Below are 26,357 nucleotides of genomic sequence, written 5' to 3'. Positions count from 1 at the left end.
TATCGAAAACAGAGGATCTCTGCTGTAACGTGCCACCTTCTAAGGCTCCCATAGGCTCTCAGAAGGCGCCAGAACGTTGAATGATGACTTTGCAGCCCCTGCCTGAAAAACAGTAGCGCATTTGGATAGTGGTCGATCTGAGAACAATGAGACGGGTGCGCGTGAAGATGCCGTTTTACATTTTCAGTCTTTGAACGAAAAAGACGTCTCCCGGTCGGAATATTATCGCTATTTTTGATTTTAAACAGCGTTTGACATGCTTCGAAGTACGGTAATGGAATATTTTTTTAAATTTTGTCACGATTCGCGTCCCCGTTCGGATAGTGTCTTGAACGCAAGAACAAAACAGAGGATATTTGAACATAACTATGGATTATTTGGAACCAAAACAACATTTGTGGATGAAGTAGAAGTCCTGGGAGTGCATTCTGACGAAGAACAGCAAAGGTAATCCAATTTTTCTTATAGTAATTCTGAGTTTAGTGAAAGCCAAACTTGGTGGGTGTCAAATTAGCTAGCCCGTGATTGTGAGCTATCTACTCAGAATATTGCAAAATGTGCTTTCACCGAAAAGCTATTTTAAAATCGGACACCGCGATTGCATAAAGGAGTTCTGTATCTATAATTCTTAAAATAATTGTTTTTTTGTGAACGTTTATCGTGAATAATTTAGTAAATTCACCGGAAGTTTGCGGTATGTTTGCTAGTTCTGAACGTCACATGCTAATGTAAAAAGCTGGTTTTTGATATAAATATGAACTTGATTGAACAAAACATGCATGTATTGTATAACATAATGTCCTAGGAGTGTCATCTGATGAAGATCATCAAAGGTTAGTGCTGCATTTAGCTGTGGTTTTGGTTGTTTTGACATTATATGCTAGCTTGAAAAATGGGTGTGTGATTATTTCTGGCTGGGTACTCTCCTGACATAATCTAATGTTTTGCTTTCGTTGTAAAGCCTTTTTGAAATCGGACAATGTGGTTAGATTAACGAGAGTCTTGTCTTTAAAATGGTGTAAAATAGTCATATGTTTGAGAAATTGAAGTAATAGCATTTCTAAGGTATTTGAATATCGCGCCACTCGATTCCACTGGCTGTTGACTAGGTGGGACGATTTCGTCCCACATACCGTAGAGAGGTTAAATATTTTGTCTTGTCCATTCACCCTCAATGGCACACAATCTAAATTGTCTCAAGGTTTAAAAATCATTTTTATTTATTTAACCTTTAACTAGGCAAGTCAGTTAAGAACAAATTATTATTTACAATGACGGCCTACCAGGGAACAGTGGGTTAACTGCCTTGTTTCAGGGGCAGAATGACAGATTTTTACCTTGTCAGCTCGGGGATTCAATCTAGCAACCTTTCGGTTACTGGTTCAATGCTCTAACCATTAGGTTACCTGCCGCCCCTTAACTGGTCTTCTCCCCTTCATCTACACTGAATGAAGTGGATTTAACAGGTGACATCAATAAGGGATCATAGCTTTCACCTGGTCAGTCTTATGGAACGAGCAGGTGTTCCTCATTTTTTGTACATTCATTGTGTATACAGACCACAAATTAAAATGGGCTAACATTATCCCCAGTTCTGGTATCTAACCCCAATATTTGGAACCAAGGTCTGGTCACCCCAAACCACAAAAGTGGAGACGAATTTGACCAATAATTACAGTGGAATCTGCATCAACAGCAACCTTGGAAAAATGATCTGCAGTATTAACAGCAGACTCCAGCATTTCCTCAGTGAACAAATTGGCTCCTTATCAAAATACTGTACGACAGACAACGTATACATCCTGCATACTGTTATTGACAAACAAAAAGTTGTCTCATGCTTTGTTGATTTCAAAAAACCTTTTGACTCAATTTGGTCTGCTTTACAAATTGATAGAAAAACACGACATAATGTATGTACACAAACAAGTGTGCTGTTAAAATTGGCAATAAAGACGTGTTCTCAGGGCTGTGGAATGAGACAGGGATGCAGCTTGAGCCCCACCCTCTTCAACATGTATTCACAACCCTTCACTTTCCACATTTTGTGTTACAGCCTGAATTTAAAATGGATTCAATTGAGACGTTGTCGTCACTGGCCTACACACAATACCCCATAATGTAAAGTGGGATATTTTTTTAGACACTTTTACAAATTAATAAAAAATGTAAAGCTGAAATGTCTTGAGTCAATAAGTATTCAACTCTTTTTATGGCAAGCCTAAATAAGTTCAGGAGTAAAAATGTGCTTATTAACAAGTCACACAATAAGTTGCATGAACTCACTGTGTGCAATAATATATAGTTAATGATTACCTAATCTCTCTACCCAACAAATTATCTTTAAGGTCCCTCAGTCAAGCAGTGAACTTCAAACAGATTCAACCACAAAGACCAGTGAGGTTTCCCAATACCTCGCAAAGTAGGGCACCTATTGGGAGATGGGTAAAAATAAAAAAGGCATTGAATATCACTTTGAGCATGGTGAAGTTATTAATTACACTTTGGATGGTGTATCAATACATCCAGTTACTACAAAGATAGACGTCCTTCCTAACTCAGTTGCCAGAGAGGAAGGAAACCGCTCAGGGATTACACCATGAGGTCAATGGTGACTTTAAAACAGTTAGAGTTTAATGGCTGTGATAGGAGAAAACTGAGGATGGATCAACACAACAGTGTAGTTACTCCACAATACTAACCTAATTGACCAAGTGAAGAGGAAGCCTGTGCAGAATAAAAATATTCCAAAACATGCATCCTGTTTGCGACAAGAGACTAAAGTAATACTGCAAAAAAATGTGGCAAAGCAATTCACTTTTTGTCCTAAATACAAGTGCTATGTTCGGAGCAAATCCAACACAACACTGAGTACCAGTCTCCATATTTTCAAGCACAGATGTGTCTGCATCATGTTATGGGTATACTTGTAATCATTAAGAACTAGAGTTTTACAGGATTAAAAAAAACAGAATGGTGCTAAGCACATGAAAAATCCTAGAGGAAAACCTGGTTCAGTTTGCTTTCCACCAGACACTGGGAGATTAATTCACCTTTCAGCAGGACAATAACCTAAAACACAAGGCCAAATCTACACTGAAGTTGCTTACCAAGAAGACGGAATGTTCCCGAGTTACAGTTTTGACTTAAATCTACTTGAAAATCTATGGCAATACCTGAAAATGGTTGTCTTGCAATGATCAACCAAAAATTTGACAGAGCTTGAATAATTTTTTAAAAGAATAATGGCCAAATGTTGCACAATCCAGGTGTGGAAAGCTCTTCCAGACTCACCCAGAAATAGTCAACTGTAACCGCTGCCAAAGGTGCTTAAACAAAGTATTGACTCAGGGTAGTAAATACTTATGTAAATTACATATTTCTGTATGTCACAGGGATGCAAACTGGTGAGGGACCAAAGGTGACACTTTTGTTGCAAAAAAAACTGCTAGGGGGAAATGCAGGTGTGAACAAATTAAACACAGAATATGATCTACATGATCAGTCTCTGTGTGTAAAATAAAGTGGTTACTGTGAACCTAACTCACAGCTAAAACATGTAAAGAAAGCAATTCAATGTTAATTGTTGCCTAGACTTTACTGCAAATGACACTCAAGTCTTGAGAAAAAAACAATACACTAATATTGCAGTTAGCCATGACAGCCTTTATAATAGAACGCTTGTGACCACACACATCTTAAAGTAGAAATAGAATGAAACAAACAGACATTCTATTGTTTCTCTATTATAGTGGCCACTATAGTAGACATTGATCAAGTGCACAAGGCTACATGTGGGCAAAAATAACATTCACAGAGTAAAAAATGTAATAATCCCCACTCACTCACACAAAAGTGTTACTGTCAAGTTCAACACAACAAAAGCAATATCTTTGGGCTACACTGCATGTTATTATATTGTACACTTTCTGCCTGTGGACATCTGTTCTACAATGTGCCAGCAGAGCATGATATCCTTTGTTGGCATAATTGATCTCTTTCAGGCAGAGAGTACACCTGGCATACCCCTTTTTATCCACTGTATTGAAAGCAGGAAAGTGTGTGGAGTTTCTTTCACCTCTCCAGCTAAAGCCAGGCCCAGCTCCAGCTACACTTGTTCCCTGAATCCACTTCTTTAACAAGCAACGCCTCATTTTCACCTACTTCTCTCATTCTGAAAATTAACCACATACTGTAGAGGGAAAACAGTTCAGATGGTAGTTAGTTTGTTAGCTAGTTAACATTTCACACAGATTGCCAGGGTCCAGTAAGCAACTAACGCGTTATAACTTGAAGAACGGCAAGGAGTCGTATACCAGTTAATACTATAGCGAATTGGTTAGGTTACTAATGTTAGCTCATCTGATGTTGTAACGTTTGCTAGCTAGCTGTCTGACTTTTTAGCCAGCTAATTTTCAACAATAAACTAAAGTATTTGATCAGCTAAGTTGGCTATTGTTGCTAACAGAATTCGATCCAGCTACTATAGCAAGATACTTATTTTTATTTTATTTCACCTTTATTTAACCAGGTAGGCCAGTTGCGAAGCCAGTTCACACAAACGCGCTACATCTCACACACACGCCCACCCACATGCACACACGCTACATCACACACACGCTACATCACACACACGCACGCTACATCACACACACGCTACATCACACACACACACACACTACATCTCACACACACACACACTACATCTCTCACACACACACACTACATCTCTCACACACACACACTACATCTCTCACACACACACACACTACATCTCACACACACACACACACACACACACACACACACACACACTACATCTCACACACACACACACACTACATCTCACACACACACACACACACACACACACACTACATCTCACACACACACACACACACACTACATCTCACACACACACCCACCCCCACACAACCCAGCTCTTAATTAGTGACGATGGCGGAGAGAACAAACGTTCAAAAGTGTGGTTACACTCCAGAGTCGATGCTGACGATGCTCGTTGCCACAAGCGCAACAAGACTTTTGCTTGTAAGGGCAGAAACACGAGCCATCTGTCCAAACATCTATGGAAAGTGCATCATGTACAGGCAGAGAAAAGTACAGTTTGCTCTACGAGCTAGGCAGTCATCTCTCGTTGCCCGATCTCCATTAGGCATGTATGCTAGCAGCCTAGAGCACACACACACACACACACACACACACACACACACTAACTCAATTATGCGAACATGGGTTCATGATCAAAAGGAACCATTAGGCAGCTGATTGAATTTATGAACACACTATAGCTAAACAATCACTCATTTAAAGATTTTGCTACTTTTTTGTTAAAGTTGCAGCTACAATGAACCAACCCACTCCTCCCTCTAATACAGCTGGTAGAAGCCAAAGACCAGCCCAAAGCCCCTTCACGCTGGCAGCTAGTGGGAGGATGACTGAGGAGAGGGTGAATGAGTGCCACCTAGCCGTGACCAACTTCATAGTGAAAGGCCTACACCCCTTTTCCAAGGGCTTTAGGTAACAGTCTCAGTATATTTTGAGTTGTATTAATGTTTAGGATATAAAAGGATTGTATGTTAGTCCCATCACAATAATGATAATTCAACACATGAACTCGTTTTTTTTTACTGTAGGGAGATGAGCAAGACACACAACCCCAAATATACCCTCCCTCCAGGGGTTACCTCAGACACATTCATTCCTGCCTGGTGTGGTGTAGAAAAGGCCAATGTGATCACTGAGCTGAAGGACGTGCCAAAGCTGGCCATCACATCAGATGGGTGGACCAGCCTCTGTCAGGACCACTATCTCACTGCTACAGTGCACTACACAAGCCAGGGCAGTGTAAAACAGAAGGTCCTCCACACCAGGGCAGTGTAAAACAGAAGGTCCTCCACACCAGGGCAGTGTAAAACAGAAGGTCTTCCACACCAGGGCAGTGTAAAACAGAAGGTCCTCCACACCAGGGCAGTCTAAAACAGAAGGGCAGTGTTCAAATCACAACTGGCGAAGCAGTGGCAGAGGAGATCTCAATCATTCTGGAAGAGTTTGAGACAGCTGTGACTGTTGATAATGCTGGCAATATGGATGTTTCCATCAAGAGGCCACACATCCTAAAAATAGGATGCTTAGCACACACTGAACCTGGCAGTGCAGAAAATCTACAAAATTACTTCCATTGATAAATGTCCAGCCCGAATCAGAGCAGTGGTCGTGTGGTTCAAGAGATCCTCGATGTCCAGCCCCAATCAGAGCAGTGGTAGTGTGTAGAGGTCGACCGATTATGATTTTTCAACGCCGATGCCGATTATTTGGTGACCGAAAAAGGCCGATACCGATTAATCGGCCGATTATTATATATGTGTATGTATATACAACAATACTAAAGAGTCTGCTTAGGAGACAAATACTCTCAACTGTTTGAATAATAAAAATAGAGTTTAAGTTACCTGTGATGAATGCTGAAAACAAAAACGAATTTCTATATGCAGGAAATCCTATTTTAATAATGGGCATGGTAAGAATTGACTACCAAAGTGCGAGTCATAATTCCCATGACACCTTCTAGCAAAATCTGAAAAGCGGTTCCTTCATTTATTCCATAGGATATTTTTAGATTAACTTAAAATAAGGTCTGTGTTTGGTTTAGGCTTACACCACCATGCCAATTTTATAACTGTGTAGATATCCATAGGATATAACTCTGATCAATATAAGCGAAGATAATTTTTTTTGTAGAGTGGATTTATGAAAATATGTTGACAAACGTTACCTAGTGAGATTTACACGGGTATCAAAACGCCGAGGCGGTTTAACTTCTTGGGGCTATGTGGGACGTTAGCGTGCCACCCGTGGCGCACCCTATCAACAGCAGGTGCATTTCAAGAGCGGCCAATTTGAAACCAAATAAATGTCAAAATTCAAATTTCTCAAACATACAACTAACTTACAGCCTTTGAAAGATAAACATCTTCTTAATCTAACCACGTTTACCGATTTCAAAAAGGTTTTACGGGGAAAGCATAAAGTTAGGTTATGTTAGGAGAGTACATTGACAATAGCTGTGTGTAGTGCATTGTCGATTCAAAGACAGGCGTCACCAAAACCATAAAATCAGCTAAAATTATGCACTAACCTTTTACAATCTCCATCAGATGACACTTCTAGGACATTATGTTAGACAATGCATGCATTTTTAGTTCTATCAAGTTCATATTTATATCTAAAAACAGCGTTTTACTATGGCGTTGATGTTCAGGAAATCGTTTCCCTCCAATACCGGCAGTCAAGTCATGACAACAAAATAATTAATTAATATTAGAAAACATTGGTAAAAATATTATATTGTCATTCAAAGAATTATAGATTTACATCTCTTGAACGCAATGGACTTGCCAGATTTAAAATTAACCTTACTGGGAAATCACACTTTGCAATAATCTGAGCACTGCGCCAGAAAAATACGCATTGCGATACAGACTAACCGCCATGTTGGAGAGATCTAAAATCGAAAATACTATGTAAATAATCCATTACCTTTGATTCTCTTCATCAGATGTCACTTCCAAAGAATCCCAGGTCCATAACGAATGTAGTTTTGTTCAAAAAAGCTCATCATTTATGTCCAAAAACCTCCGTGTTGTAGCACATGATCTAAGCCCGCCGGACTTCACTTCACTTCAAGAACGGAAAAAATATATTTTCGTTCGTTCAAACATGTCAAACGTTGTATCGCATAAATCATTAGGGCCTTTTTTAACCAGAACATGAATAAAATTCAAGGCTGACCATTGGGTTCTCTTTTAAAACGTTTCGGAACGAGAGTACCCACCATCAAATCGCACGCCAGGTGTCTAATGGGCCATCGCCGTTCCAACGCTCTTCTTCAGTCAGATCTCACTGTAGAAGACTCAAAACACTTTGTAAAGGCTGGGGACATCTTGTGGAAGCAATAGGAAGTGCCAAAATATTCCTCCTTCCCTTTGTTTTTCAATGGTATAGGCTTAAAGTCAATTCAACACATCAGGTATCCACTTCCTGTCAGAATCTGTCTCAGGGTTTTGCCTGCCAAATGAGTTCTGTTATACTCACAGACACCATTCAAACAGTTTTTGAAACTTTAGGGTGTTTTCTATCCATATATAATAAGTATATGCATATTGTAGTTACTGGGTAGGATTAGTAACCAGATTAAATCGGGTACATTTTTTTATCCAGCCGTGAAAATACTGCCCCCTATACCCTAACAGGTTAAGCACAAAACACAGACCTTATTTGAAGTAGATCAAGACATTCTCTATGGAAGACATGAACGGTAAAATAACGAAGGAACCCCTTTCAAGTTCAGCCGCAAGTTATTACAGGAATTATGACGCGTCGACTATTTCTCTCTAAACCATATACCTTTGACTATTACGAGCCTGCTGCTGCCTACCACCGCTCAGTCAGACTGCTCTATCAAATATCAAATCATAGACTTAACTATAATATAATAAACCTTAGGTCATTAATATGGTCAAATCCGGAAACTATCATCTCAAACATTATTCTTTCTGTGACATACGGAACCGTTCCGTATTTTATCTAACGGGTGGCATCCATAAGTCTAAATATTCCTGTTACATCGCACAACCTACAATGTTATTTCGTAGTTCCGTAAAATTCTGGCAAATTAGTTAGCAACGAGCCAGATTCTGTATACCCTAATTATGCGTGCAACGAAGGCAAGAGAACTGACACAATTTCACCTGGTTAATATTGCCTGCTAACCTGGATTTCTTTTAGCTAAATATGCAGGTTTAAAAATATATACTTCTGTGTATTGATTTTAACCTCTCTAGGGTAGGTGGCACCAAATCGTCCCACCTACGTAACAGCCAGTGGAATCCTGTGGCGCGTTATTCAAATACCTTAGAAATGCTATTACTACAATTTCTCAAACATATGACTATTTTACAGCATTTTAAAGACAAGACTCTCGTTAATCTAACCACACTGTCCGATTTCAAAAAGGCTTTACAACGAAAGCAAAACATTAGATTATGTCAGCAGAGTACCCAGCCAGAAATAATCAGACACCCATTTTTCAAGCTAGCATATAATGTCACAAAAACCCAGAAGACAGCTAAATGCAGCACTAACCTTTGATGATCTTCATCAGATGACACACCTAGGACATTATGTTATACAATACATGCATGTTTTGTTCAATCAAGTTCATATTTATATCAAAAACCAGCTTTTTACATTAGCATGTGACGTTCAGAACTAGCATACCCCCCGCAAACTTCCGGCGAATTTACTAACACTTTACTAAATTACTCACGATAAACGTTCACAAAAAGCATAAATTATTTTAAGAATTATAGATACAGAACTCCTCCTTATGCACTCGATATGTCCGATTTTAAAATAGCTTTTTGGTGAAAGCACATTTTGCAATATTCTAAGTAGATAGCCCGGCATCACAGGGCTAGCTATTTAGACACCTAGCAAGTTTAGCCTTCACCAAACTCCGATTTACTATTAGAAAAGTTTGATTACCTTTGGTGTTCTTCGTCAGAATGCACTCCCAGGACTTCTACTTCAATAACAAATGTTGGTTTGGTCCCAAATAATCCATAGTTATGTTCAAACAGCGGCATTTTGTTTGTGCGTACAAGACACTATCCGAATGGTAAATAAGGGTTACGAGCACGGCGCATTTCGTGACAAAAGAATTCTAAATATTCCATTACCGTACTTCGAAGCATGTCAACCGCTGTTTAAAATCAATTTTTATTCAATTTTTCTCGTAAAAAAGCGATAATATTCCGACCGGGAATCTGCGTTTAGGTAAATAGACGACAGAAAATAAAGCACGGGATCGACTCGTGCACACGCCTAAGCCCATTATCCTCTTATCGGCCACTTGCCAAAAGCTCAAATGTGTTTCAGCCTGGGGCTGGAATGACATCATTCAGCTTTTTCCCGGGCTCTGAGAGCCTATGGGAGCCGTAGGAAGTGACACGTTACAGCAAAGATCCTCAGTCTTCAATAAACAGAGACAAGAAGAACAAGATCTTGTCAGACAGGCCACTTCCTGTTCAGAATCTTCTCAGGTTTTTGCCTGCCATATGAGTTCTGTTATACTCACAGACACCATTCAAACAGTTTTAGAAACTTTAGGGTGTTTTCTATCCGAATATGCATATTCTAGTTACTGGGTAGGAGTAGTAACCAGATTAAATCGGGTACGTTTTTTTATCCGGCCGTGTAAATACTGCCCCCTAGCCCTAACAGGTTAAGAAAGGCATTGATGTTTATGGTTAGGTACAGTCGTGCAACGATTGTGCTTTTTTTCACAAATGCGCTTTGTTAAATCATCCCCGTTTGGCGAAGTCTGCTGTCCTTGTTAGGAAGAAATTGTCTTCACAGTTCGCAACAAGCCAGGGGGCCCAAACTGCTGCATATACCCTGACTCTGTTTGCAAGAGAAGTGACACAATTTCCCTAGTTAAAATAAATTCATGTTAGCAGGCAATATTAACTAAATATGCAGGTTTAAAAATATATACTTGTGTATAGATTTTAAGAAAGACATTGATGTTTATGGTTAGGTACACGTCGGAGCAAAGACAGTGCTTTTTCGCAAATGCGCACCACATCGATTATATGCAAAGCAGGACAGGCTAGATAAACTAGTAATATCATCAACCATGTGTAGTTAACTAGTGTTTATGATTGATTGATTGTTTTTTTTAATGAGATAAGTTTAATGCTAGCTAGCAACTTACCTTGGCAACGTAAAGCAGGTGGTTAGAGCGTTGGGCTAGTTAACGTAAGGTTGCATCCCCAAGCTGACAAGGTAAAAATCTGTCGTTCTGCCCCTGAACAAGGCAGTTAACCCACTGTTCCTAGGCCGTCATTGAAAATAAGAATGTGTTCTTTAACTGACTTGCCAAGTTAAATAAAGGTTTAACATTTTAATGGGCAAATCGGTGGCCAAAAATACCGATTGTTATGAAAACTTGAAATCGGCCCTAATTAAATCGGCAATTCCGATTAAAATCGGTCGACCTCTAGTCGTGTGGTCCAAGAGATCCTCGATGTCCAGCCCCAATCAGAGCAGTGGTCCGAGAGATCCTCGATGTCCAAAACAGTCTTGAAGGAAAAGCCGCAGCTCCTTGGTAAGAAGCCAGTTTAATCTATTAAACTATTATTTTGAAATTCCCACATTTAACAATTGAATTCAATATTCAAGTGCATGTTATTTTTTGTTGTTGTTTCAGGCCTTCCGCAACACTCACTCATCCTTGATGTCAAGACCAGAGAGCGAGTTCCATCTAATGATAGAGGTTCATGGAGCAGTATCCAGCGATCCAAGCAGCAGCCTTGGACCCACGACTGCGAAAAGCAATGACCAAGGACAACCTGGACCGTCTGAAGGACAAGGACTTCCATAAGGCTGAGGAGTTTGTCCAGCTCACAAGAATCCTCTATACATCCACACTGTGTGTGTGTCATGTGAAAAGAATTACACTTGTGGACAGATCATACCCATCCTCCAAAAACTGGAAGAGCACTTCACTGTGAAGCATGAAGATACAACGTTTGTGGTTACCATCAAAGAGAAGGTGTGGGAGAACCTCTCCGAGCGTTATCAGGATGAGGACATTCAAGCCTTACTGCATGAGGCCACAGCAATGGACCCCAGATTTAAAGGGAGGCCGGTGAGTGACGCCACCTGGGACAGGCTGAGGAAGGCAGCTGTTGAGGGCAATGTGACAGGAGCAACACCAGGGCTGTCAGAGGAGCCGGAGCAGACAGACACAGAGCACCAGCAACAGGAGGAGAAGCCTGAAGGAGAAGGAGAGGAAATGGAGGAGACAGTCCCTCCATTGTACAAAACAAGGAGTGCCTTGGAGGAGCTGTTCTCAGTCTTTTAGACTTAATTATAACATAACACACAGAAATACGAGCCTTAGGTCATTAATATGGTCAAACCCGGAAACTATCATTTCGAAAACAAAACATTTATTCTTTCAGTGAAATACGGAACCGTTCCGTATTTTATCTAACGGGTGGCATCCATAAGTCTAAATATTTCTGTTACATTGCACAACCTTCAATGCTGTCATAATTACATAAAATTTTGGCAAATTAATTACGGTCTTTGTTTATGGTTAGGTACATTCGTGCAACGATTGTGCTTTTTTTCGCAAATGCGCTTTTGTTAAGTCATCCCCCGTTTGGCGAAGTTGGTCTTCACACAGTTCGCAACGAGCCAGGCGGCCCAAACTGCTGCATATAGCCTGACTCTGTTGCACAGAACGCAAGAGAAGTGACACAATTTCCCTAGTTATGCAGGTTTAAAAATATATACTTGTGTACTGATTTTAAGAAAGGCTTGGTTGAAAGGTCGATGTTTATGGTTAGGTACACATTGGTGCAACGACAGTGCTTTTTTCGCGAATGCGCTTGTTAAATAACCGTTTGGCGAAGTAGGCTATGACTCAAAGATAAATTAACAGGCACCGCATCGATTATATGCAACGCAGAACACGCTAGATAAACTAATAATATCATCAACTATGTGTAGTTAACTAGTGATTATGTTAATATTGATTGTTTTTTTTAGAAGATACGTTTAATGCTAGCTAGCACCTTACCTTGGCTCCTTGCTGCACTCACATAACAGGTAGTCAGCCTGCCACGCAGTCTCCTCGTGGGGTGCAATGTAATCGGCAATGATCGGTGTCCAAAAATGCAGATTACCGATTGTTATGAAAACTTGAAATCTGCCCTAATTAAATCGGCCATTCCGATTATTCGGTCGACCTCTATCACCTACCTCTTCGTTATCGTTAAGGGGACGCCCTGCTGTAACTGGCAAACTGCCTTTCCACTCTCCCGCTGTCTTTCCAGAGCACGCGCTGATGCTGTAACTAGCAACTTGGTTGTCTCTTCTCTCTTCAGTTGCGTGCTGCATTCTGTTATGTGAACGATTGGCTGAGCCTTGGATACAGCCAGTATTGCTCCAAACATGCATCACTCTTTCTCTTACAGCCAGTAGTGATCCAAAGCCACCCCACCCCCACTCCCAAACTTTTGTCATTGGATCGACACAAATCCCATAGGTCACCTATATCGGATTCAAAATGGAAAGTTTCGCCAAAAGGTGAATAGTTTGCATCCCTGATGTAATTTTCAATAGATTTGCAAAAATGTCTAAAAACATTTTCACTTTGTCATTATGGGGTATTGTGTGTAGATCGTTGAATAAAAAATGTATTGAATCAATTTTGAATTCAGGTTGTAACATGTGGAATAAGTCGAGGGGTATGAATACTTTCTGAACATACGGTATATCAATGAATTGGCATGGGCACTGGAACAGTCAGCAGCAACCGGCCTCTCCATACTGGACTGGGAAATCAAATGTCTGTTTACAGATGATCTGGTGCCTAAAGCAGCACCTATATATCCAGCCAATTAGAGAATCTCAGTAAGACTAAACTAATGCAGCTCCAAAAAAGGCCCAGTTGCCAGAACAAAAAGTACAAATTCTAATCTAGACACCGTTGCCCCAGAGCACACAAATAATTATATCTACCTCGGCCCAAACACCACCACAGTTAACTTACACAAGGCTGTGAACGATCTATGAGACAAGGGCCGTCTTGCCATCAAAAGGAACATAAAACTCGACATCCCAATTAGGATCTGGCAAAAAAAATACATATACTTCAAATCAGTTCTGGAACCCATTGTTGTGAGGTCTGAGGTCCACTCCCCAACCAAGAATTCACACAATGTGACAAACACTCAATTGAGAATCTGCACGCAGAATTCTGCAAAAATATACTTAAATGTACAACACAATACCCCAAACAATGCATTCAGAGCAGACTATACTAGTTATCAAAATCCAGAAAAGAGCTGTTACATTCTACAACCACCTAAAAGGAAGTGATGCCACACATTCCACCACAAAGCCCTCAACTGCAGAGATTAACCTAGAGAAAAGTCCCCTCAAACCGCTGGTTCTGTGGCTCTGTTCACAGACAGACCCCACAGAGGCCCAGGACAGCAACAATTGGACCCAACCAAATTATGAAAAAGCAAAAAGGATACCTATTTGACACACTGGAAAGAAATCAACCAGAAAACAGAGCAAGATTGGAATGCTATTTGGCCCTAAACAGAGTACACAGTAGCAGAATACCTGACCACTGACTGACCCAAAATCCTTGATCATGTGCTGACTCAGCGAGCATTGCCTTGCTATTGAAAGAGGTTGCCATAGGCAGACAGGATATTTCCCCACTGTCCACAAAATGAGGTGGAAACTGAGCTCCACTTAACCTCCTGCCAAATGTATGACCACATTAGACATTTCCCACAGATCACAAAACCACCGCATTTTTTAAAACAAATGACCAAGCAGTGCCCCCTCGGCCTACATGTACTAAGATCATGGACCTCACTCCTCACCCACCTAGGAGTTAGCGAACTCTGGGTCTTAACCTGCGTTTCTCACTGACTGGTCACATGAGTGAGGGGTGGGATAAAGAGTGCCGCACAGCTCAGCTGCAGTGATGGCAACAATTTTTGCTATTGGCTCCTTGATTTGTCGCTAGATGACGTTTGCCATTGCCGCGATGACATCACAGCACCAATTTGCCTTGTTGTGCGCCATAGCTACGGTCCCCAACATAACGTTTTTCGCCCCATTTCCTAACGCACCCCCCATGTGTGCTTTTCTGCCTGTGTATTCAGTGATGTGACTGTTGCACAGGCAGCTTCTCCAACTCTCGTTTGCACCAGAATTGAGTGAGAAAAGTCGCTAAATGCTATAAAAACCATCAAAACCCACTGTCAAAAAACTCCAAAGGCAGCCTGAAATGTAGGTGTGTATTTGTTGTTAGACTCATACCAATAAAAGTCGCTGGAAAGGTCTGAAAATTCTGTAAATATAGCGACAAAGTTGCTAAATTGGCAACATTGGTAAGGTGGTGTTGATAGCTTGAGGTGACCCTCCCATATGGCCTGGGAAACAGGCCAATGAAACTTAGATCAAATCTCTGATTTTGGAAATGCAGTTGCTGATGGTGGGGATGAGTATGCGCTATCAAGTCCAAGTCGACTTGAGAGTAAGGTTTATCCTAAAAGCATAAATACTGACCTGAACACAAATCAGCTTTAAGACCCTAGCCAAAACCCATTCACACCGGTAGTAATACTTATCCCTGAGGAACACCAAAGCTTTCATTCAAAGCATTCAATAACAGTAGTAAGAGAGAAGCTGACTTCGAGGTATGGGCCTTGCCTAGATCTAGCCTAGCTTATCTAGTGCTGGTATAAATAGCCTAGATCTAGCCTAGCTAATGTAGTGCTGGTATAAATAGCCTAGATCTAGCCTAGCTAATGTAGTGCTAATATAAATAGCCAAGATGTAGCCTAGCTAATGTAGCGCTGATATAAATAGTTAGGCCTAAACTAAAGTGACATTTAGTTTATGTAAAGCAAATGTAACCTACCTGGGCTTCTTGGGCATCTTGGCCTTGGGGGTAGTGCTCTTGGCCTTCTCCTTGGGCTCTTTGGGGGTCTTGGGTGTTTTCGGAGTCTTGGGCTCTTTAGGCTCCTTTGGTTTCTTCTTTGTCTTCACCACAAGCGATTCCTCCAGGGCACCTGTCAGACAGTTAACCTCCGCCCAGGGACCGTCCCCGACCTTTTGTTTCCCCTCCTCGCCACATTCCTCTATACATCCTCCTTTCTTCTTTTTGGGCTTCTTTCCCCCCTCTACTGTTTCCTCCTCCACAATCACCTTCGCTTTCTTCTTTTTTGGTTTCTGCTCGGTGGGCTTCTTGTCACGGTTGGCTGGCTGGAGGTTCACCCCCGAAGCGGGTGTCCTGTCAGAAGCTGTCATCTCAGATGACGTAGAATACTGCCAGGAGAAGGGGAAGGAATAATAAACTAGTAAATATTTTCGGCAGCAGGAGAAACAAAAACCAACCAACCGCTCTGAGGCGGTTCATCAGACAACGAGGTTTAAACAGTTTTTGTTCAGATTTGAACAAAAGATATCTGGCACAAGTCAAATTTCCACTGCCTACCCGAGTCCTTACCTTTATCTCCATATGGCCATTACTAGCTTTATACTATTCTTAAGTGCAGCATGGTGACAATGATAACTTTACTAAATCTATAGCTCAATAGAGAAAGAACAAATGTCTAACTTAAACCTATTGAGACAACATGTCATTTATTCAGACTGCTGGTTCAATTGAGAATTATATACCTAAAGAGAGTGAGGGGCTAGGACTCCTCTAGCCTCAAATCCTAAAGAGGGACTTGTTAATTCTTGTCGAACCTCTATTCCTATAGAGACTGCGCTGGTCCTCTCCCCGCCACAGCCCCAGCAGAGATGGGCTGATAGGAAACCAGTTGGCAGCTGGGGGGGGGAGCAGCATTTATGGACATCAGCAAATATACTGCAATATGCCACAGCGCTCTCCAAAAAGAGTCTTCGAAAACAACGCCCTTGTCTGAGCTAGTTCAAGTGTGTGCAAGCATTTCCACTAAAGACAGTAGAGCGAAAGAAAGAAAATTCAGAAGAATGAAAGACGTGAGGTTCTGTTTGTAGAGCACTTGCTTTATCCCGGAGGCCCGCAGTTCACTCAAAGACAAAACTTGAGAAACCACATCAACTGCGGCAGTCGAATGCAAATTTCCTGTAAACAGGCGAGCAGACAGATTGGTTGCATGGTGCATGCCAAACATCACCAAGGTCACAGAGAAAGTGTTTACGCCCATCCCCAAACAGAGGTGTGCAGAAGACAGGCCGGCCATAGAAAGAGAGCGAGGCGAGAGAGGAGGGCTTGGGCTGCTGCTTTAAATGGATAAATGTCTCCTCTTGCCCAGCTTCCCCGATAATCAATCCCATGAATGACAATGGGCCCAGTGCGCGCACTCACTGCATCACTAATGTGACAGCAGCAGTAAGGAATACGATACGGACGGTATTGGGTTTCATCTCTCGGAGGGGGAAGAGTGACGTGCCGGTTAATCTGACAGCCAAAGTGCTCGCTCTAGAAGCTAAATACTCCTTAAAGGAGCAGAGCAGAGGCCTGCCACGGCTGATGAGTGGCTGTGGTCTTTCATACCCAACACTATTACGGTGGGCAAAGGGCCTGATGGAGCCATCGAGACTAGAGGTCGACCGATTAATCGGAATGGCCGATTAATTAGAGACGATTTCAAGTTTTCATAACAATCGGTAATCAGCATTTTGGACGATTGCAATCCACGAAAGGAGCCATGGTAAGGTGCTAGCTAGCATTAAACTTATCTTATAAAAAAACAATCAATCTTGACATAATCACTAGTTAACTACACATGGTGATGATATTACTAGTTTAACTAGCTTGTCCTGTGTTGCATATAGTCAATGCGGTGCCTAAAATTGTGTCACTTCTCTTGCGTTCAGTGTAAGCAGAGTCAGGGTATATGCAGCTGTTTGGGTCTCCTGGCTCGTTGAGAACTGTGTGAAGACCATTTCTACCTAACAAAGACCATAATTCATTTGCCAGATTTTTACATAATTATGACACACCATTGAAGGTTGTGCAATGTAACAGCAATATTTAGACTTATGGATGCCACCCGTTTGCATATTTTATCTAAGGTTCCCTATTTCACTGAAAGAATAAACTTTTTGTTTTCGAAATGATAGTTTCCGGATTTGACCATATTAATGACCTAAGGCTCGTATTTCTGTGTTTATTATAATTGAGTCTATGATTTGATACAAACAGCACTTTCCTCCGTTTGCCAGCAGCTTTTCTCAATGCTTGAAGCACAGCGCTGTTTATGACTTCAAGCCTATCAACTCCAGTGATTAGGCTGGCAATACTAAAGTGCCTTAAAAGAACATCCAATTGTCAAAGGTATATGAAATACAAATGGTAGAGAGAGAAATAGTCCTATAATTCCTATAATAACTACAACTTAAACGTTAGCTTTCTTACATGGCACATATTGCACTTTTACTTTCTCATCCAACACTTTGTTTTTGCATTATTTAAACCAAATTGAACATGTTTCATTATTTATTTGAGACTAAATTGATTTTATTGATGTATTATATTAAGTTAAAATAGAAGTGTTCATTCAGTAATTGTCATTATTACATACATACCACTTTTTTTTTTTCAATTACAAAAATCTGCCAATTAATCGGCATCGGCTTTTTATATTCAGTATTCCTGAAAGAGCCATAGGATGGACAATGATGCTAGTGATGTGACAATACCAGTATGGCAATATTTTTTATATGGCAAAAAGAAAACGCAAAGCAGACCAAACTATGGTCCTTTAAAAACCTACCTTATGTAACAGTGTGATATAGCTAGGAAAATAAACATTAGGGACCTTTTCCTAAATAAGTTCAATCCGATTCGTGTTTCGTTCCCATGCCACGATACTAACGAGTATCACGATACTGGTATTGTCCTGTTCCCATGCCACGATACTAACGAGTATCACGATACTGGTATTGTCCTGTTCCCATGCCACGATACTAACGAGTATCACGATACTGGTATTGTCCTGTTCCCATGCCACGATACTAACGAGTATCGCGATACTGGTATTGTCCTGTTCCCATGCCACGATACTAACGAGTATCGCGATACTGGTATTGTCCTGTTCCCATGCCACGATACTAACGAGTATCGCGATACTGGTATTGTCCTGTTCCCATGCCACGATACTAACGAGTATCACGATACTGGTATTGTCCTGTTCCCATGCCACGATACTAACGAGTATCGCGATACTGGTATTGTCCTGTTCCCATGCCACGATACTAACGAGTATCGCGATACTGGTATTGTCCTGTTCCCATGCCACGATACTAACGAGTATCGCGATACTGGTATTGTCCTGTTCCCATGCCACGATACTAACGAGTATCGCGATACTGGTATTGTCCTGTTCCCATGCCACGATACTAACGAGTATCGCGATACTGGTATTGTCCTGTTCCCATGCCACGATACTAACGAGTATCGCGATACTGGTATTGTCCTGTTCCCATGCCACGATACTAACGAGTATCACGATACTGGTATTGTCCTGTTCCCATGCCGCGATACTGGTATTGTCCTGGACCTAAGTGATGCCGTCAAAACTAATTTAGTCTAGCGTATAGGCCCTAGTCTCTGGTGTTGGAGAACAGTTGGCTGGCTCGTATTAAACATTTCTTGTTTTCAAGGTGACTCGTTTTTGAAACTAGCAGACCTGGTTTCATTCCAGGCTGGGGTTAGAAACCCCTGGGAGCCCCTGCCTTTCAAAAGCCCTGTGCCAATTAGGGTGACTGTCAGTTCCATTTCAATCCAGGAGATTTCTTTACATTTAGGGTTCTTCAATGATGCCAATTCTTCACCCTTAAAACAAAATGGAAGGCTGTGGCCTAGGGGTGTAAAAGGCCCTAGAGGTGGGACGGCCAATAGTGATATTTAGATGTGTCACACACCCTTTCTTGTGAGCGTTCTATATAGCAAGCAGCACCAAAGGTCATGGAACCAGCTCAGTGACCTTGAGCTGCTAAATAGCTGTTTAGGAATAGGTAGGTAGCCCGGTGCAGTGTGCACTACCCAGCCATAACCATATTACAGCATACAGGGCTAAGAGCTGAAGGAGGTGGTCTCAGACATTTAGGAAGAGGTAGCCCTGCATGCCACCCTATAACCAGAGAGTAGTGCGAGACGGCTACCACGACCACGCAGCAGAAAACACCATCATGGTCAGACATCCTCTGGGCACATTTCCCTCAGCCAGACTAACAGATAACGGGGCAACGTTCTTGCAGACAGGGACCAAAGCGCACAGAAGCGATGCTATGAGACTTAACTGTGTGCCTAACATCTAGGTCATTCGCATTGGACAAATTAACTCCGACATCTTAAATGTCAACCACAAAACTCGCCAATCAGAGCCCCAGTATCGGGAGGATGGGGAAACTCTGGTAAAGGGGAAGAGGAGGACTGGAGACGAAGGTGTGAATGAGGAAGACGCCTAATAGAGATGCTAAGTGCTGGATGTGTGTGCTGCCACAGCGGGACCATTGTATGTTAATGGGTCAGCAGAGGAGGCGGCTTTGAGCGCAAAACAAGCTAATGGAACCCAGGGCATGTGACTGACACACACACGCACACACAGCGAGTTATTGAGAGCTGCTAACCTCCACTCCCCACCGGCTGCCCCATCCTCCCTTCTCTGCCCCCTTTCTCCCTCCCCCGACAGAGCACATCCTGCTGTACACCATTAACTCACGCATGAGTCCTCCGAGACAAACAAGGCAAACACACACAGAGAGCGAGAGAGAGCGAGAAGGAATAGAGGGAGAGAGAGCAGAGCGGGCGGAAAGAGAGCAGACGGGAGAGGAGAGATGCTTAGAGAGCAGGAAGGGAGTATTCCCCCTCAGAGAGAGGGGGTGGGGATGGGAGGGGGTTAGGAGATTAGCACAGTGGCGCCTGGATCTTGGGGAGGGCCAGGATATGCAGTGGAGAGGAAACAAACAGCTGTAAAAATCCATTTCCCCACACACTAACACCTCAAAACCCCCAATCAACAGAGCAACGCTGAGTTTTTAAATGTCACACACCCACTCTCCCACACACACACACACAGCCTCACACACATGAAAACAAACACACAACCCCCCCCCCCACACACACACGAACATCAAAGCAAACTCACCTGAATGTGAGGCACTTTCTGGGGGGTTGGAGGCAACTGGTGTCCTGCAGGCGCCCAAGGTGGCTGGTTGGGAGGGGAGCTCTGGTGGTGGGGGCCGGCCAGATGTGTCTGAGCCTGCGACGGGGGCAAAGCGGTCTGGGCTGGGTGCACCTGCTGCTGGAAGGCCATGGGAGGAGGCTGTTGCTGGGGAGGGAGCAGCCGCTGGTCCTGTGGTCCTGGAGGCTCACCGTGGGCCATAGGACCTGGAGGTCTCACCTGGTCGAGAGGGCCTCTCTGGTTGGGGGACATACCCGGGTAGAGCTGCTGGCTCGGGGGCATGTGGGGGTGCTGCTGTGGGTGGGAGAGGTGCTGGGGATGATGTTGCGGTTGCTGCACGCCCAGGGGAGTGGTGTTTCTCTGAGGGGGGGCCATGGGGTTAGGGGCCTGGAGTGGCGCTCCAGGGTACCCCCCTACCTCGGGAGCAAGACCTGCACTAGGGGGTCGGACCTGTTGAGGCGGAGGTGTGACCGCGGTGGTTCCCATGCCCTTCATGGAGGTGGGAGAGCCGTAAGATCCATGAGGTGTTGTGGGGAGGTGGGGCTGCTGATGGGGGGTGGCCTGGGCCTGGGAGGGGTGCATGGGCTGGCCGGTGATTTGGTTGGGGTGGACAGGCTGCTGGTGTACCTGAGGACCTGGGTAGCGCTGTGGGGCCCCCCCTGCGTTGGGGTAACACTGGACCTGGGCTGGCCCCATAGGCCCGCTGGCGCTACTGTTGTTGTTGCTGGTGCTGCTGAGGCTCATGCCGAGACTCATCCCTGCACTGCCGGCTAATCCCTGATTAAGGTTGGCGTACTGGGGGTAGGGGGGGTACGGCCCTGAGCTGGTTACAGCACCAGGAGAGGCTGCCTGGCCGTGCATGTTGAACCCCATATTCTGGTGGGGCCTCCCCGCCAAGCCCTGGTGCTGCTGGTGAGAGGTGTGGGAGGCCATGTGGTCCTGCGTGTGAACAGGGCCCTGGCCGGGCCGGTGGAGGAACTGCTGTTGCTGTGCCGGGTGGCCCGTCATGCTGGAGTTCTGCTGGAGCCCCACGTGGCCCATGTAGTGGTTGGGCTCCTGGCCCATGCCCGGAGGGAAGTGGTTGATCCTGGGTGGCGTCTGGGTCTGGCCAGGGTGGCCCTGCATAGTGGCGTAGTCGGACCGGCCCATGTAGGGGCCTATACGGTGGCCGTGGTCCTGGGGCCCTGAGGGGTCGTGCTGCTGGTGGGAGGGGGCCTGGGCGGATGCCTGTTGCTGCTGGAATGGAGGCCTGCCCTGCCCGGACCACACGGCTCCTCCATCAGGGAAGGACTGCCCGTGCCCATCGCCTTGGGCTCTGGGGTAGACATGGTGCCCCCCTCCGGGTTGTTGGGGGTTGTTGTGGTAGCGCGAGTGCGGGGTCACCATGCCATTGACGGCAGGGCCGTTGCCCTGCTGCTGCTCGTAGCCTGCAAAGGGGTCGTAGGGGTGGCCCATCTTGGGCTGTCCGGGGCCGGCCTGTGAGGGGTGGTTGAGGGAGTTGGAGGAGAGCGACCCGTAGCCCTGGTGTTCCTGCTGTCCTATAGGGTTGGGCTGGTCCTGGGGGAAGCCACAGTCCCCCAGGCCTTCCAGCCCGTCCGAGAACAGGTTGGCATCATCCCCGAACAGGCTCAAGATCCCCGGGTCAGCCATGGCTGCTGGGGGGAGCGGAGCTCCGGGGAACCTGCGCTCACACAGAGGTGGATGTCCTCAAAGCCTCTAATCCGCTAAGTAATCTGCAGCATGTCACTCCATATTTCCCTAATTCTCCCAGAGAACGAGAATGCAGAGTCAGGCAAAGACAGGTTACAGGACCTGGAGGGAGAGGAGGAGAGAGAGATAAGAACAGAGTATTAGCAGGGGCTATATCAGATGAGGCCCACTGTGCAACCTTACTCCCGTTCTTTAACCTCCTGCTAACTGAATTGGACTTGTTAAAGTGGCACATGTTCAGCAGTTTAAACAGTTGTAAGCAACCCCTCCCCCAAGATGGCCCTTTCATCCCATCCCCCACCACCCCATCCCACCTCCGTTTCACTTTGCTTTCAAACAAAAGATTTTCTTGAGAGAGAGAGAGACAGAGACAGAGAGACAGAGAGAGAGAGAGACAGAGAGAGCGAGACAGAGAGACAGAGAGAGAGAGAGACAGAGAGAGAGAGAGAGAGACAGGCACCAAACCTAAACCCATTCATTCTTTAGGGAAAGAACAAAGACCTGGGCAGAAGCAGGAGTGTTTAAACAGCAGCAGCTGCCAGATCAGCCCGGCAGATGTGAAAATACAAGGAGGAAGCCACCTGCTCAAGTGTGTGTTTTGTTGGGCAGAGAGAGAGGGAAGGAGAGAAAGAGGCAGAGATTCAGAGTGTGAATGTGTAAGGGAGTGAGTGTATGCACATACATTTTAGAGTAGCTGTGTGTTTTTCTGTGTGTGTCCTCAACCTGCTCATCCTCTGAGCTCTGTAATCAGATGGTTATTATGGAGGTGTGAAAAACCAGGCTGAAAGGAGAGCCAGCACAGGGATTGGATGTCCAACTCAACACGCCACGTGTGTTTATGTGTGGGCCTGTGCGTGTGCGGACTTGAGACTATATGTGTGCTTGCATTACTATCTTCATGGGTACTGGAAATACCCAAAAGTCCCCACAAGGACAGTAAAATAAGGAAAATGCTCCTGATGGGGATATTTCCCAGAGGCCTCTCCTCATGGCTGCTAACACCACTACCACTGACCTTACGTCAATGAGCAGAGGGGAAACCACTGACCTTACGTCAATGAGCAGAGGGGAAACCACTGACCTTACGTCCATGAGCAGAGGGGAAACCACTGACCTTACGTCCATGAGCAGAGGGGAAACCACTGACCTTACGTCCATGAGCAGAGGGGAAACCACTGACCTTACGTCCATGAGCAGAGGGGAAACCACTGACCTTACGTCCATGAGCAGAGGGGAAACCACTGACCTTACGTCCATGAGCAGAGGGGAAACCACTGACCTTACGTCCATGAGCAGAGGGGAAACCACTGACCTTACGTCCATGAGCAGAGGGGAAACCACTGACCTTACGTCCATGAGCAGAGGGGAAACCACTGACCTTACGTCCATGAGCAGAGGGGAAACCACTGACCTTACGTCAATGAGCAGAGGGGAAACCACTGACCTTACGTCAATGAGCAGAGGGGAAACCACTGACCTTACGTCAATGAGCAGAGGGGAAACCACTGACCTTACGTCAATGAGCAGAGGGGAAACCATTTCCTGCAAAATAGCAACTTTTCAAAAAGGGACATTAGCATAAGCCCTTGTAAAATAATTCAGAGACACTGAATTTCACCTTCTCAAACTCAAAAATCGTAAGAAATCCCTGAGGTGAGAAAGAGAACGCATCTCGCAACTTAAGATGCTACACAACATGCTTTAGCAACATACTACAAAAGGAATCAAAATAAATTTGGTGGGCGACTCACCAGATGAAGAAGAAACAAGCTGTAACCGATCTCTAAAGACAAACCGCAACACAGCTAGCAGTGTCGACAGAGAGAAGAGAGAGACGTAGCCTAGGCCTACGCAGTAGTAAAAAAACACAGTATAGCAAACAGATACACTACAACATATTTGACTTATACTAGAATTGCTACATTTGTAGAACAACCATAATACACTTATTGCTTATATCTACAGAAGTGATTGGACAAGTCTGAACCGCCATATAGACCTAGAGCACAGACTACGACATCTCCTAATACTACCACTTACAGTACGTCTCCACAGTCACCTTCAGTTATACGCCCACACCATTATGCTCCTTACATTTGCCCGAGGTCATTTCAGCCACAGTAGAAGCCCAGTGAAAATGTATGATAACAAGTCAGTAGCAATCAACACAACACTCACAAATGAATTGAATTCCACTTGGGCCATTGAGGAAAAGACTCACGAGGGATAGAGAATGAACGAGGCAGAGGCACGCTCTTCCATTCATATTACAGCATGGCTGAGAAAGTATCTCTTCCGTGATCTGGCTTACGTTTGGAGAGATTGAGTCTTATGATTTAAAATGTCCCTTTCATCATCTCCAAGATCCCACTGAGCAGGAGGAATTTCCCTGCTTCCTCACCTCCTGGGCCATAGATCTCCTCTGCTGCCATTCAGCAGCTCAGCTCCTCCAGCATAGAGAGAGAGCTCCCATGGCCTCCTTATGGACACCACACCCTGGGGGTGGAGACGAGGCAGTGGAAATATGTGGGGTGGAGTGTGTGTGTGTGTGTGTGTGTGTGTGTGTGTGTGTGTGTGTGAGACAGTGTTCATTTCGTCAACAATATGATGACAAATACTCAGCAACAACCCATTTTTCCTGACAAACAGACGCCCTGAAAAAAACGGTAACTATTACAAATGACTTTTCATTTTAGTCTACGAGACGAGAATATTTCATGCAATCTCTCTTCGGCAGACTTGACGTCTTTCAGTGGTGCGGTCTGATTGATCTGCCTGGCTCTCCCACACGGGGGTATTTGGTAATACCAGAAATGAACACATGGGGCACTGTTTTCAAAACACCATTGATACTCTCATCCGAAGGTTAGCAATGCTAACAAGTACATGTAAAATCCCAAAGAGAATGATAAATGCTAACAAGCTCATTGTGAACATTTTGTACAGTTTCTGACCAAAACTACACAAATAAGTAAAAAAATGCTACTATTTTGCTGCAAGCACAAAACAAATATTAGCCAGCAAGGCTCTTGATCCAGAAGGGGATTCTCTGTAGTTCCCAAGTGAATGTTTGACTTTGAAGACGCTAACCAGCAACTAAATGAGCAAACCAAATGCACAACTGCTTCTGGAACATTTGGAACATTTAGACAGTTAACTTGATAGTTATAAGATATTTAGCTGTGAATAGCATACTGTAATTATACTTAAATATAAGATGCAACAATTTCAACTATGTTACTGAGTTACAGTTGATACAAGGAAAAATCTGTAAATTTAAATAAATTCATTAGGCCCTAATCTATGGATTTCACATGACAATGCAGGGGCACACCCACTTGGGAGCCAGGCCCAGCCAATGAAAAAGAGTTTTTCCCCAACAAAAGGGCTTTATTACAGACAGAAATACTCAGTTTCATCAGCTGTCCAGGTGGCTGGTCTCAGACGATCCCACAGGTGAAGAAGCAGGATGTGGAGGTCCTGGGCTGGTGTGGTTACACGTGGTCTGTGGTTGTGAGGCCGGTTGGACGTACTGCCAAATTCTCTAAAACGACATTGGAGGCGGCTTATGGTGGAGGAACCAACATTAAATTATCTGGCAACAGCTCTGGTGGACGTTCCTGTAGTCTGCATGCCAATTGCACGCTCCCTCAACTTGACATCTTGTACTGTGTGACAAAACTGCACATTTTGGAGTGGCCTCTTATTGACCCCAGCACAAGTTGCACCTGTGTAATGATCATGCAGTTTAATCAGCTTCTTGATAATCCCTCCACCTGACAGGTGTGGCATATCTTGGCAAAGGATAAATGCTCACTAACAGGGATGCAAACTAATTTGTGCACA

The 26,357-nt window shown here is 44.0% G+C and overlaps 1 protein-coding gene across 1 annotated transcript in view; it reads right to left on the bottom strand.

Moving 5' to 3' along the window:
• Positions 1 to 26,357, bottom strand: part of LOC115169864 (chromodomain-helicase-DNA-binding protein 7) — a 124,033-nt gene that overhangs the window by 74,330 nt on the left and 23,346 nt on the right. Inside the window, exons 2-3 of the mRNA XM_029725921.1 lie at positions 20,766 to 22,613; positions 15,542 to 15,948 (exon numbers count right to left, since the gene is read on the bottom strand). Of these exons, the coding sequence (XP_029581781.1) occupies positions 15,542 to 15,948; positions 20,766 to 22,451 (2,093 nt within the window). The 5' untranslated portion in view covers positions 22,452 to 22,613. The remainder of the gene's footprint in view (positions 1 to 15,541; positions 15,949 to 20,765; positions 22,614 to 26,357) is intronic.

Source organism: Salmo trutta, chromosome 31 (genome assembly GCF_901001165.1).
Source record: "Salmo trutta chromosome 31, fSalTru1.1, whole genome shotgun sequence".
NCBI classification, from domain to species: domain Eukaryota; kingdom Metazoa; phylum Chordata; class Actinopteri; order Salmoniformes; family Salmonidae; genus Salmo; species Salmo trutta.
Note: the sequence above shows the minus strand (reverse complement) of the source record. Positions and strands in the feature narration are given on the sequence as shown.